Source organism: Anolis carolinensis, chromosome 1, assembly GCF_035594765.1.
Source record: "Anolis carolinensis isolate JA03-04 chromosome 1, rAnoCar3.1.pri, whole genome shotgun sequence".
Classification (NCBI taxonomy): domain Eukaryota; kingdom Metazoa; phylum Chordata; class Lepidosauria; order Squamata; family Dactyloidae; genus Anolis; species Anolis carolinensis.
In genome coordinates, this window is record NC_085841.1 from 198,766,981 (window position 1) to 198,782,308 (window position 15,328).

General features: G+C 40.0%; 1 protein-coding gene across 2 annotated transcripts in view; it reads left to right on the top strand.

Moving 5' to 3' along the window:
* Nucleotides 1-15,328, top strand: part of wdr75 (WD repeat domain 75) — a 41,410-nt gene that overhangs the window by 20,340 nt on the left and 5,742 nt on the right. Inside the window, exons 10-16 of one of the 2 annotated variants that reach the window (XM_003228475.4) lie at nucleotides 2,066-2,125; nucleotides 2,227-2,342; nucleotides 3,578-3,753; nucleotides 5,480-5,643; nucleotides 7,609-7,789; nucleotides 11,153-11,247; nucleotides 12,854-12,949. In XM_003228475.4, coding sequence (XP_003228523.2) covers nucleotides 2,066-2,125; nucleotides 2,227-2,342; nucleotides 3,578-3,753; nucleotides 5,480-5,643; nucleotides 7,609-7,789; nucleotides 11,153-11,247; nucleotides 12,854-12,949 — 888 coding nt within the window. Of the gene's footprint in view, nucleotides 1-2,065; nucleotides 2,126-2,226; nucleotides 2,343-3,577; nucleotides 3,754-5,479; nucleotides 5,644-7,605; nucleotides 7,790-11,152; nucleotides 11,248-12,853; nucleotides 12,950-15,328 lie in introns of both variants that reach the window. The other variant, XM_008122176.3, reaches the window with a different exon arrangement.

Below are 15,328 nucleotides of genomic sequence, written 5' to 3' on the forward strand. Positions count from 1 at the left end.
GGCAGACCTACCCAAAGTGCCAATTCCATGCCCATCTACTGTTTTATATCTAGTACCCTTTTTGCTGTAGTTCTGTCTGCAGGAATCCTGCCTTTCTTGGAATATGACAGCTGTGTGCGCTCTTTTATTGCACAGACCTTTGAGAGAAGGTTCTCTCCTGAGGTTTTTTATTCTTAGCTCAAACTACAAAATGTTTTAAAGATAAGCTCTACGACAAGGAGGGAGCAGTTCCTAGGATCCAGGATCAGTTTTCTATTCTCAGGATATCTTGAAACCTAGGCCCCCATACCTGAAATTCAGAAAAAGAAAAAATGAAAACAGGGAGTGACCATTTAAGTTTTGCCAAGATGGAGGAAGGGATTTGGGGAGCTTCCAACACAATGGAGAGTGTTCTAGGAATTAGCATGTGAGTGAGAACGTTCATTTTGTTTAGTTGCAGTTTCATTTTTTGCTTTGTGGTATAGAACCAAGCTTCTTAAACTTTTTCTACTCATGACTAGAGATGGGAAGGCCTGGAAAAAAAATTGAAAAATTGAGAAATAATATAATAATAATAATAATAATAATAAAACTTTATTTATACCCCGCCACCATCTCCCCGTGGGGACTCGGGGAGGCTCACAAGGTTACAAAAGTAACAGCACAAATACATTAAACAATATGCACAGTTTAAAACACAAGAAGATGATAAAACAGAAGTTAAAACAAAGGTTTATACAACAGAAATAATATCAAACAACCACCAATGCAAATCCGTCAACTTCAAAGGTGGGGGGGGGACTATAGCAGCAATATAAGATAAAATCATTAGATTAAAATACCCCGATGAAAGGAACCTAATAACATTCAGAATAGAATTATAATGAGGCTGGTCATCCAATGGCTGTCTCTCCAAAGGCCAGCCCAAACATCCAGGTTTTCAATTGTTTCTTAAAGAATGGTAGGGAGGGTGCCAACCTAATCTCCCTGGGGAGGGAGTTCCAGAGCTGAGGGGCCACGGCCGAGAAGGCCCTCTCTCTTGTCACCACCAGGTTTTTTCAAAAATAAACAGGTTTTTTCAAAAAAAAAAATTCTGGAAAAAATGAATGGAAAAAAGGGTAGCAACAAAAAGTCTCAGAAATTGTTCATTAAGGTCTTCACGTTATATAGTTTGGATACCATGTCATAGATATATTATTTATCATTGGAAAATAACGTATTCTATACACTTTTTAATTTTTTTAACCCCTTTCCACCCAAGAAATTTTCACGTGACCTCAGGTATATAGGTACATAAAATAGGTATGAAATTCAAACATTTACTGATAACAAATTGGCATTTGCAAGGCTTGCTAAACAGGCTGATTTCCCCTTTTATGAAGTACAGCTGAAGCATCTTCTGCGGAGTCCACTGTAAACACTACATGTTCTTGCTAAGAAATTGATATAAATGTCTAGGTGGCATTCATAAACCTTTTACTGTTGCCAAATTTTTGGGACCCCAACATTGAGCTAAAAGGACCCCCATTTGGGGCCAAGATGCACAGTTGGAAGTAGTGATAAGCAGTTGGAAGCCTCAAACAACTGAGAGATTGCTTGCACCATCATTATATTTGTTTCAATTTGTCTGACAAAAAACCTGAAAGCTTATAAAGCATGGGTGGGGGAGCCGTATTCCTTGCACAACGTATTGGACCACAGCCCTTTCTGTCTTGCATCAAAGATTAATCTAACTGCCCTAGTCAAAACTAATTGCTGTTTACATGCAACTTTATGTTTCAGCAGTGTGGTGTTAGGTCTTCCAAATCCCTCATTTCAAAGTAGAGGTACAGCTGGCAAATAAGTTGAAACTGATCAAATGTGCTATTTGTTCCTTCCTCTGTTTGGCCATCGGAAGAAGAGATGATTCCAGGAACATTTTTTATAAATTTTCATTTAACTATTTTAAATTAGACTTGTTTTTCTGGCAGAATGATTTTGGAACAAATGCTAATTCATCAAACGATAATCTAAGCAGTATCCTTTTTATATATATTTATCAAGCTCTCGTTTTCAACTTCGTTTTTTCTTCTCTCAATACATATAGAAATAGTAATAATACACAGCAACTTGAAAGTGGCTGGAATGATTCAAGGATTAAGCAAAGGTATGGTGTTTTTTTTTTTTTTTTTTAAAAAAATATTGTTTTCCTTGCTATATCTGAAGAAATGGCATTCTAGCAAGTTAGACCTACTTATTTCATTTCAGGCAATGAAATCAAGACTGGCTTGATAGTTGACCCAAGAACTAAAGCTTTAGTTATGAATGGAAAGCCTGGCCATCTGCAGTTCTATTCATTGCAAAATGACAAGCAACTGTACAATGTAAGTTGATTTTTTAACCCATACTTTGCCATATTTTGACTCTATGGCTCTTGCTAATTTTCTATGCTGGTTTAAAATGTGTTATTGGTTTTAATGTTTATATTCTATATTTTATATGTTATATGGGGTCCCTGGTGGCGCAGTGAGTTGAACCACTGAGCTGCTGAACTTGCTGACCCAAAAGGTCGGGAGTTCAAATCCAGGGAGTGGGGTGTGCTCCTGCGGTTAGCCCCGGCTTCTGCCAACCTAGCAGTTCAAAAACATGCAAATGTGAATAGATCAGTAGGTACTGCTTCAGCAGGAAGGTAATGGCACTCCATGTGGGCATGCTGGCCACATGACCTTGGAGGTGTCTATGGACAACGGCAGCTCTTCGGCTTAGAAATGGAGATGAGCACCAACCTCCAGAGTCAGACACAACTAGACTTAATGTCAGGGGAAAACCTTTACCCTTACTATGGCACCAATGTGTGCTATTTGTAAGCCGCCTCCAGTCCCTATGATGGTGGTGGGCTATAAATAAAAGTTTGTTGTTGTTGTTGTTGTTGTCTGGAAAGGTCACCAAAAACACAGTCTTGTGTGGTCCCACCTCAGTGGAGGAAAGGGTGTATTAGTCTGTTAGCAAACCACCTCTTTAAACATTGCCTTCTGCCAAACATTGTGGCAGAAGTTGGATATACCAGAGGTGTGAGTATTCCATGTTCTCTGAAGCAACCTGGAAATCAAGCATATTGATGACAAAAATAATGCAGAGCCCCTGTATCCAGATTATCTGATTTGAACTGGATTATATGGCAGTGTAGATTCTTGTAATCCTATTCAAAGCAGATAATGTGGACTATCTGTTTTGATAATCTGTATTATATGACAGTGTAATAATAATAATAATAATAATAATAATAATAATAATACATTTTATTTCTGCACTGCCCTCAGGGTGGTTTACACATACAGAAGGCAAATATTCGATGTCGTATACAATCATAAAAACAGAAGCAATTATACATAAAAACATAAAATGATAAAATACAGATCATAATTAAAAGCGCATATAAAATAAGCTCTATGGGAGAGAAGGTGACGTTTGGGCCTCCTAAAGTGCAATAACCAAGTACTGTTCAGATGGATTCTAGAAGGGGCCCAAGTCTTCTTCCATTATAGACTTGTTTTGAGGAATGACCACCAGGTCGATATTGGTTCACAGAGCTGCTTTGCTTCTCTTCCAACCTTTGCAGCTGGATATTGTGCACCAGGAGTATATTCATCAGCAGGGTCTGAACCAGGTTGAGGTGGTGAAGGCTGCGTTTGATTCCCAAGGCAACTGGCTGGCCACAGTGGAGCAGCGACAAGAAGGGGACACCGAACTGGAATTGCAAATGAAGCTCTGGGCTTATGATGAGCAAACACAAAGGTAAACAGGCTTAGTTATTTTGAACCGGTCAGCAAAAAGCTTTCTTTTCTTACAATGACCGGATGGGCAACTTCCTCGATTTGGAGCATTGTCCCAGCCTCCACTGGATCAGGGAAGATATATCCTCCCCACTTCCCAGTTTTTTTCTTTCATTACCAAGAAAAGCTCTATGTCATGTAGGAGGGAAGTTTTACTAAAATTTTGGCTGCTCCAGCTTGTTATAGGGCAGACGTGGCCAAACTTCGGCCCTCTGGGTATTTTGGACTTCAACTTACACAATTCCTAACATCCAGTAAGCTTACTGGGATTCCTGGGAGTTGAAGTCCAAAACACATGGATAGCCAACATTTGCCCATGCCTGTTCTAGAGAGAGGCTGCTTTCCGACAGGAATGGCTTCCAGATTTGCGAAATCCCTCACATGCGACTTTTGCCTTTAGGAGCTTGGGGGCTTTTCCTCCAAAAATAAATAATTTGGAAAGATGCCCTCAGAGACTCAGAGGCAACACATGCCTATCTTCGTGAACACATCTTCCTCTTTGAACCCATACAGCCCTAAGATCTGCTGGGGAGGCCCTCCTCTCGATCCCACCTCCGTCTCAAGCATGATTGGTGGGGACGAGAGAGAGGGTCTTCTCGATGGTGGCCCCCAGGCTCTGGAATTCCCTCTCAAAGGAAATTAGATTAGCTCCCACCCCGTATTCCTTCCAGAAGAATCTGAAAACGTGGATGTTCACAGGTGCCTTCTCATAACTGATAATTGATTGTCTATGCGCTTTACCTAGGCCTTGGCCATTCCATGCACTTTATTACCTTTAGTCGCTCCCATCCCTAGTCACCGAAGAATATGCACTTTCAGGTTTCCATTTCCCCTTAAAATGGCCCATGTCCTATGGTGCTTGACTACTTATTTGGATTACTGTCTGTGTTTTAAGTTATTTTAATTTTTGTAAGATGTGTTATTATACTGTGATTTTATTGTGTTACTGTTTTTATTGATGTACAGTAGAGTCTCACTTATCCAACACTCGCTTATCCAACGTTCTGGATTATCCAAGGCATTTTTGTAGTCAATGTTTTCAATACGTCGTGATATTTTGGTGCTAAATTCGTAAATACAGTAATTACTACACATCATTACTGCGCATTGAACTACTTTTTCTGTCAAATTTGTTTTGTAACATGATGTTTTGATGCTTAATTTGTAAAATCATAACCTAATTTGATGTTTAATAGGCTTTTCCTTAATCCCTCCTTGTTATCCAACATATTCGCTTATCCAATGTTTTGCCGGCCCGTTTATGTTGGATAAGTGAGACTACTATAATACTGTTTTGGGCTTGTCCCAGTGTAAGCTGCCCTGAGTCCTTTGGGAGATGGAACGGGGTATAAATAAAGTTTATTATTGTTATTATTATTACTCTCTTCACACCTCCCTCATACAATGACTGCCTAACAGAACAACAGTGTTTCATGAGATTGTCTGAATGACTGCCGTAGGGCTTTTGGTGTGTAAAAGATGTGTGATCTCCATCACTAGAAACTTCCCTGACCTTGTCTATGCTCATCTAGTGTTGTTGCCATACATCAATTATCAGCAGGTCTTCAGACATGGACTGGCATCCTGTTGGTTAGTCCCAAGTCGAGTAAATAAATCCATCATCCACAATCCAGTACTGAATGGGCAGCTTGGCTTTATAGAAGTGACCTCTCTTTATTCTCTTGTAGCTTTACTCTGAACACAAGAATAAATATGCCACATGAAGATCACATCACAGCTGTGTGTTTCCGTTGCACAGATGAGACTGAAAACACAAATCCCACTTTGGTAACAGCTAGCAATGATGGCCGTTTTAAAGTCTGGATGCTGGTGGTTGAAAGTGATGGTGAAGGTAAGTTGGGTGGTGAAGGTGATTTTTTTCCACTTAAGAGGTAAAGAGGGAGCTGAAACATGCCATAGTATATTTTTATCCTTCCATCACAGTTCAGTTCAATGTGTTATGGGCACTGTTTGCCAAAAGCGATGGAACCTGCTGGGATGTTTGTTGGGTTTTCAAAATTTCAGAAGTTATCTCCTCGTGCTAGTTTATCTTTCTCTGGCACTTGTGTAGGCACAAAAGTGGCCCCAGAATCACTGCAGTTCTTGTATTTTAGACCCTGCCTCCTTCAGATCTCTATGATAGAAATAAAACAGCCATAGAAAATATTAGGAAAATCCTATGTACATGTGATTCAGCAATGGCAAAACAAAAGACCACAACAGAAACAGAAGTTTCCTTTTTCACATTGAGAATCCAGAAATTCCACCTCTCAGATAATGAGATACATTACTTCTAATATGTTCTTATATATTACTGTCTCTTGGCCCTCACTTAATGCTGATAGCTAGTGAATATTTTGTCAACTGATCATGAGAATACAATTTTCTCCTTGCCTTAATTTGAAAATGGCATTCCCAAAATATGCAGAAGTATTCCCCTCTATTTGGTGTGGTTGCTTACCATCAAATCAGTATTTGATCACTTGAGTTTGCTACTAAAAAAAATAATACAGTACCTCCATTTTGATAATTTAGTGATTTTTGATAATACATGCTTGTCTTATGCACTTGAATTGGAAAGCTGGAGCACACCTACTTTTGAGAAAGTGCCCAGCATTCTGTTTCAGTTGCTTGGTTTTCTTTCCCGAGCAGGGGAGTCCAGACTTTAGTGCCTCTTTAATGTGGTACTGACTTCTTTGAAACATATTCTAAAAATGACCGTAGCTTTAATCAAGGCCTTGGGCTCATCCCAGGGGGAAAAAAATGCTGGGGTAGACATATTCTAACTCAGGAGGAAGATTTAAATATTACTTTATACTAAAAAAAAGAGGAGTCAACTTTAAACCAGGAAACCTTATATGTTTGTGGTTAATGTTCTAGAAGTGATGTTGAACAAGGTGGTAGGAAAAATACATAACTTAAGGTAACTAGTTTTAAAGAGTTTCCACTAACTTTGATCCATTCTTAAGGAATACATAAACTCAGATATCAGAGAAAAACTTTAGCACTGACCCAGTGGCGATCAATGCATACAATTGTCTAGTAGCTCTTCACCCATTTCCTAGCCTTGAGCTTGGAGGGAAGTTTAGGAAAAATTGACTGTCGTATTGGAAGGGCAGTTGTAGCTTTGTGACAGTAGAGCTTGAGACCAGCATTTGCCATGCCACCATTTCCGACTTTAAAACAGGAAAAGGAAGTAAGGAACTTCTTTGGCTAGTGTTCAACTCAGAAGACCATATGAACGAACCCCAATCACACACAGAGATACTCTTATTTTTCCATAGAGCATGGAGGCACAGGATTTTCTTAATACATTGATGTTCACGGATGCATAAAATCAATAAAGTGGAACCTCGACTTAAGAGCATCCCACTTAAGAGCATTTGAGTTAAGAGCTTTAGCTTGACCCAGGTTTCACTCTGACATACAAGCAGTGTTTTGAATTAAGAGCTAGGGCTTTAGGGTTTCAAGGGAGCAGCCTCCGGGCCCCATGCCTCATACCCTTTTCTGCTCTGGGAGATTGCTGTCTGCTTTCCTCTTGCCTGCTTTGAGAAACTTTAGGTTAGTTGATTTTGTGTGATTTTTATTCCTGATATATTTGACTTCATGAAGAGAGGGAGGGAGGGAGGCTGGAATGAGTACAGTATGAAGAAAATGATGTTTCTGCCTTTTCACTTTGTGCTTCCTTGTCACAACTGTGCTTCTACCATTTGAAACTGGATCTTTCACTTTTTATTGCTCCATATGAAAGTATATATTTTATGTTTCATCCTGTTTGCATCAGTTCTATAGATCTGTATGTCTCTTCCTTCAGCAGATCAAAGCAAAACCTGGACATGTGATTTTGTAGGAAGTTACCACAACTACCGAGCAACAAATTGCTGTTTCTCCGAAGATGGTTCCCTGCTTGCGGTTAGCTTTGATAAAATCGTCACATTGTGGGACTCTGAGACATGGGACCTCAAATGCACATTCTGCCATCCCCCTGGAACTATACTGTAGGTTGCTTTCTTTGATCGTTCATCTTCTGCTGCCATGCCAAACTTAAATCTGTTCCTTTTTTTTTCAAAAGACATGTGTTTGAAAAACATAGTGACTCTAAATATAAAGCCATACCATTTTATGTACAGAAACAACTATTTGGGTATTTCCAAATTTCCCACATGCTTATTTTTCTGTTAATCTGTTTTCAAGGCAGCATTTTAAATAGAAGCAAAGCTCTCTGTGTATTTATTTTTGTGTTCAAAATAACTTCTATACAATTCAGAATTGCATAATTTTGATATACATTAATTCGGATCTTTTAGCATTCAGACCTTAAGAAAAAGGGTGGGAAGTGATTATGAGAAAGGCAACAAAAATGATGTTGGCATAAGAAAGCATTTGCAGGGCAGCTCCTTGATAGTTAAGAGGCATTTTTAAATGCATAGAGTTAGTCCTCCACATTTGTAGTTTAACTTTTGCTTCTTTTTAGGAATCACCAGGTCCTCCAGTGCAACTCTATGTTCACATTCTGCCAGAGGTTCTCTCAGGTTAAAAAAAACAACAGGTTTTTATTTGTGGTTTCTCCCCTTTTGTGGGGTTTGTGTATCCCTAATGTCAGAAAATATGAAGGACTGGTTGTACTAACAAAAATATGGAAGAACATAATTCAGTACTGCAACTCCCACAACTTCTGAGATAAACCGCTTTCAGATCAACCAGCGCTGCTCCACATTGCCTGTATAAACTGCAATAGTGAATACTCAAGAGAAAGGACCGGGGAAAGCAATGACTGGCCAGATATAAAACTCTAGTTTCCATTAACTTAGCCCTAACTGGTAGTGAACTATTTATAGAAATAGTAAGTCATTCCTATGAGATGAACCAGAGATTTCCCACGTCTGCTATACAAAGTTCTAGATTCAAAGAGAAGTGAGAAGCTTTCCATTGAATTGTTTCCTTGCTCCCACATATTAAACACTGTTGTCAGCTCTCCACATAGGCAGATATCACTTTTGCAGTTTTAATTATTTGTTATTTTGACTGGTATATTCTCTCTAGATATCTCTAGCTCCCTCCAGTACAGTTTTATTGTCTGGTGGAAATTGATCAGAGTTGCACTGTAGGACTAAGGTCTCTTCTACACTGCCATATAATCCAGTTCAAAGCAGATAATCTGGATTTTGTATGGTAATGTAGAAGGGACCTTAGAGATTCCTAAAGAGGTGATCTCTCGGGTTTGAAAAAAGGATGCTCTTTTATTGGCTTTCCCCCCACTTTGATGTGTCCCCTTTGACCCTAACTAACCCCAGTGAATTTGGAGGGCTGACCGTGTTTTTATAGCATTCATGTTTAAATGTGTCATCAGCCTCTTCAGGTCACAACGTGTGTGTGTGCCTCCTGTCTCATTGAATGCATTGAAATGTTTTATTTTTCCTACAAGCCATCTCTCTGTGTGCAAAATAGCTCCAGGAAAATTCAGCAATAGATAAAATACTTCTTATGTAGCTTTATAACACCACGTACCACTCTTATCATAATGGTTTACAAGGAAGCTGCTGTTTATTTATATATTTATTTATTTACAGTATTTATATTCCATCCTTCTCACCCCAAAGGATCACAATGCACATATAAATGGCAAACATTCAATGCGATTAGACATACACGACATATATAGACAGACACAGAGGCCATTTAACATTCCAGCTTCCGGCTTCATGAGGGTATACTCGATACCGGCCACAGGAGGAGCTGCCGCTTCACCGTCCACTTGTGACACTGAGTCCTTGAATTGAGTACTTCTTCATTCTTCTGCATGCTGCTGGAAGGTTTTATGGTGTTGTAAATTAGTTAAATTAGCCTCCCTGCACAAAGCGGTATCTAAATTTCCTATTTGACAGATGCAACTGTCTTTCGGCCTGCATAGGTCAACAGCAATCTAGACTATTAAATGGTTGGGAGCTCACTCCAACCCAGGCTGGCTTCGAACTCATGACCTCTTGGTCAGTAGTGAGTTATTGCAGCTGGCTACTAACCAGCTGCGCTACAACCCTGTTCTTCAGTTTGTCTGTAGAATGCCTCTCCTGAGCCAGTTTGCATTGAATGTAAATATTTACCCATTTGCCAAAGGAGGGGAGGAATAACGCCAGTTGTAATTACAGGGTTATGAGACAGAATCTGTCCCAAAAGTCTATACACGCAATGGCTCAGAAGAGTTAGGTGACAATTAGACAAATGCTGCTGGGTAGTGGACTGGAAGGACAGTGGTTACTGATAGCTGCAGTTGTCCCTCCCCCATTAAAGATGTTATTTCTTAAGAAATTCTTGGTCCTCTGGTGTGACTCTATGGCCAACTTCCAGCCATTTCTGGAGAAAGCACAGGTCTAGGAATCTCTAGATTCTTCAGTGCAATTCTGTGTTCACCTTCCACCAGAAATTCCCTATGCAGTTGTCTGAAAGACCTAGATATTCCTGAGCAGATAGTCCCTCAGGTAAAAAAAGAGCATTTTTTTTAATTTGTTGGGGATCCTTTACCCCAATCCCAACACATGAACTTCCGGTGGTGCAATGGTTAAATCCTTGTGCCAACAGGACTGCTTACTGACAGGTTGGTGGTTCGAATTCAGGGAGAGCGGGTGAGCTCCCTCTTTCAGCTCCAGCTCCCCATGTGGGGACATGAAAGAAGCCTCCCACAAGGATGGTAAAACATCAAACATCTGGACATTCCTTAGGACAACATCCTTGCAGATAGCAAATTCTCTCACACCAGAAACAATTAGCAGTTTCTCAAGTGGTTCCTGACATGAAAAAAAAAATCCCAACACATGTAGAAGGCTGGCTATACTGCGTTTCTTGTGTATTGTTTGAATGTTTATATATTTGTAGATTTTAAATTGTACTGAAATGCTTTTAATGTAAGCCGCTTTGTGTCTCCTCTTGGAGAGAAAAAGCGGGATGTAAATAAACATAATAATAATAATAATAATAATAATAATAATAATAATAATAATAATAATAATAATAATAATCTCTGAATGTCTTCAGTGTGCTTTCCATTGCAGTGATGCATTTAACATGTGGCTGGTTTCATGACTAATAAAATGCTTGCTTGTGAACTCACCTAGTTTTTCATTGTAAAATGAAATGAGCTCTTTAAACCTATATAGAGGAATTGTATATGGAGAAAATATAGAGCCATAAAACATTTAGGCATTGGCTTCATGGCAGGAGCATGTGATAAGTCCTTACAAAGACTTGTCTGTTGCCACATGTCCAGGACAGTTAAGCAACAGAAATGGCTCCTTAAAATGACCTGAACTTTTGAGTCGGACAACAACTTTGCTGATCGGTTTTGTCTTGGTCATTTATTCTTCCAGAAGCCTGTGTTTCGGAAGGCTGAGTTGTTCAAAGTACCTCCTTGGCAGCACCAATACTGGCTCCTTGTGTTGCTGGAATTTGCTGAGCTGCACATGTAAGACGGTTTGTCCTCCTTTTTATTGGGCCCCTGTTCTGGAATTTCAAATGCAGTTTCGATTGACAATACTTGAGAAGGCAATTACTGTGTGTTTGAGATGCTTCTCATTGGATTTTCAGTCACTGGAAGCTACATCTTTTGTGATCCTATAAAATTAATATGGCACAGTGCCTTTGCTTGCAAAACCCAAATGATGTTCAAAGTTATAATAACCCATGATAATCCCAGCTTCCATTATTGTGTTCTTTGTTGGGTAATGTCTAGAGTACAGGAGATAGAATCATAGAGTTGGAAGAGACCTCATGGGCCATCCAGTCCAACCCCCTGCCAAGAAGCAGGAAATCTCATTCAAAGCATCCCAGACAGATGGCCATCCAGCCTCTGCTTAAAAGCCTCCAAAGAAGGAGCCTCAACCACACTCCTGGGAAGAGAGTTCCACTGCCGAACAGCTCTCATAGTGAGGAAGTTCTTCCTGATGTTCAGGTGGAATCTCTTTTCCTGTAGTTTGAAGCCATTCTGTAGTTTCCTGTAGTTTAAAGATCATCTTCTACAGGCTAAAGGTTGGTTGGAAATCAACAATTCAATCAGATCGGGCATCCATTTGGCGGTTTATTCTTTTCCATTGAAAATGTTGATGCGCAGTGCCCCAATATCGCTAGTCTTTTTATTTCCCAAAGACTAGAAACAAGGAGATTAAAAATGCAGTAGTTTAATTCTGCAGAAGAACTAAGTTTGCCAAATTAGCAAAATCTGAGTACTACACTTGACTATCACGCATCATGGATTTTATAGTATCAGATTGATATACATACGCACACACAAAATCAAACTTCCTTTTTCCCTCTTTGCTGTCTGTAACTTTTTCAACTTTCAGCTTTTCCTTCAGATTTGCACCTCTGTCTCTTTGTACTCTGTTCTTTCTGTTCCTAAACATCCTGTGTTTCTCTTTGTTACAAAGCAAAATGATCTTTCTGTCCAATTTTTCTGTCCCCTCCCATCACTGTCGGGTCAACCTGATCTCCTTCTACCGGTCACCCAAATGTCTTGTCCTGGAAACACTTAGCAGTGCTACCTTTTCCCAAATTCCTTCAGTCTTTCACCTTCTTTCTCCCTTTAACCCATTCTTAAGCTTCTTCTTTGTGAAATTTACATTTCCTGTTCCTAGTAAAAGCATTGGAAGGGTTTCCAGCATCATCTTTCCACCAAAAAAAACCCATAAAGCCAACTCTAGGAAAACTTCAGGAGTAAATAACTCAGCGACAGACTCTGGATGGGTTTGGGGACTATAAAAATAAACTTAGGAGAGCTCTGAAAGTCACAGAATTACTGGAAATCTCATAATGTTATTCAAATTTATGAAGTCTCATTTGTAAACAAGACTGTTAACTCCAATTTTAATTAATATTCCATCAAACAGTCATAATTTCTTCCCCTAACATGTACACACAAGTATCAGAATTTGGGCAGAAAGTAGCTTAGGCCAAAAGATTTTTCTTTGAAACTATTATTTGAATGCATTGGATATATCCTTCAGTACCTTGGAAAAGAAATTCTCTGATCGCCTTGAGGTTCTCTTTCATATTCTCCTTGTTTTGCTTTTCAGTGGAATGGTGCGCCCAGTTAAATGTCACTGTTCTGCAACCTGACTGTCTGTCTGAGAACATCGTTGCCATTTCATGCGATTCTGAATTCTCAGATGGTGAGCATAAATATTTTCTTTTTGGTTGAAGGTGGTTGGCCAAAGTTGTGGGGCTGGGCAGCCTAGGAAAATATTTGATTTCCTTAGATTTCAAAGCTACTTAAAACAACCCTGCTTAAAGAAGCTAATTCTGCCAACATGGAAACTATGCAATGGTTTGCATTTGAAGAGTCATTAATTTGAGAAGATTCTTGGAAGTACAGTGTTCCGTCACTTATTGCGGGGGTTACGTTCCAGGATCAACCGCGAAAGATGAAAATCTGTGAAGTAGGGACACTATTTGCTTACAATCTCACTGTCCCCTCCTCGTCTCTCAAGCACGCGCACGCCTTGAGAGGAGAAAACAAAACTGCTTCAGCCTCCTTTTCTCTCCCTTCGGCTTCTTCCTTCCTTCCTTCCTTCCTTAGGCTTCTCCTTAGGAAGGAAGTAGAAAGAGGGATTTATAATATTATTTTATGATTTATACTATTATATAGGTACCGCTCCAGTGGGAAGGTAACGGCACTCCATGCAGTTATGCCGGCCACCTGACCTTGGAGGTGTCTACGGACAACGCCGGCTCTTCGGCTTAGAAATGGAGATGAGCACCAACCCCCAGAGTCAGACATGACTGGACTTAACGTCAGGGGAAACCTTTACCTTTACCTTCTACTATTATTTTAGTGTTTATTAAAAATCCGCAAATCAGCAAGGGTGCAAAAAGTGAACCACAAAGTAGCAAGGGAACACTGTAAAGTTTCTCATCCTTTCCTTGTCACCTCCCCACGTCAAAGATCTTTCTGAGAGGGAGCTGCTGAAGGAGAGGAGAATTGCCACAATTAAACTTGTCTTAGGCTCCAGCTCCCATCATATTGGGAATAAAGTTCTGCTACCAAGATTATTATTAGGCATCTCTCCAAAAAACCTTTCTGATGACTTTTAATTTTGCGAGAAACTTTTGAGCCCCAGCTCTGGATGGAAAGCAAAATAAAAGCCAAATGGGCTCTTGTGGAAACAGAGTTTGGCTTGTGGGCCTTCATTACAGAAAAAACACCAGAATGCTTCCATGAAAAGAGCACCTGGCAATCTTGGCGGAGCCCAATGTATTTTATAAACTGAAAACAGCTTTTGGCTTATTTTCCATATTCATCATTGCAAAAACAAAGATACTTCTGTAGAAAAGATCCTCTGGTTCCAGTGCATTCTTGTAACATTCTCTTCCAATAGAGATACATCTGGTTGATGATAATATGCTATTTGCATTCCTTCTTAGATGTCTTTATTAATATGGGCAAAAAAAACAGCTTTAATTTTAGAGTTTTCTTAATTTTACATTATAGCCCCTTTATCCACAGATTTAATATCAGTAGTTTCATTTACCCACATTCCAAAAGATGTTTCTCCCCCACTCTCTCCTCCCCCCCCAGAAGCATTTGTGTTTCTGACCCCAGTATTTTTAAAATATAGGGTTTTCTACTATTATATTATTATAAGGAGCCCCGGTGGCGAAGTGCGTTAAAGCGCTGAGCTGCTGAACTTGCAGACCGAAAGGTCCCAGGTTCAAACCCTGGGAGCGGCGGGAGCGGCCACAGTTAGCTCCAGCTCCTGCCAACCTAGCAGTTCGAAAACATGCAAATGTGAGTAGATCAATAGGTACTGCTCCGGCAGGAAGGTAATGGCGCTCCATACAGTCATGCCAGCCACATGACCTTAGAGGTGTCTACGGACAACGCCGGCTCTTCGACTTAGATATGGAGATGAGCACCAACTCCCAGAATCGGCCACGACTAAACTTAGTGTCAGGGGAAAACCTTTACCTTTTCCTACTATTATACATGGTTTCAGGTTTCCACAGAAGGTCTTATATCCTCCATGGATACAAGGATTATACTGTGCTCCTTCTTTGGCCAAGTGTCCAGCTACAGCTCAGTTGGTCAAGAGTTGAGGAGCCATATCAAACTATAGAAGGACCCCAGATGGCTCACATACAAACACTGTGTCCTCCCAGAACTAAAGCAATAAGTGTTGAGTATTTTTTTGACTTTAAAATAACCAGCCCCAAAGCCCTCCCAAGCTTCTGGGGCCCCTTCTACACAGCTGAATAAAATCTCACATCTGATTTGAACTGGGATATATGGCAGTGTGGACTCAGATAACCCAGATCAAAGCAGATATTGTGGGTTTTTCTGCCTTTATATACTGGGTTATATGGCTGTGCGGAAGGGCCCTGGGAGCCATTTTACTGGCTTTTCGGCATTTTATTACTCACCTCTTTCAAGCCTATGCAAGACTCCCTTTTCAAGATAGAAAGCCTACGGTATCTATCACGTCCCCTTTAGAAAAAAGACCCGTAGAGGCCTCAGAGGTAAGGTAGGGCAGGGAGACTAGAAAGGCAGCCAA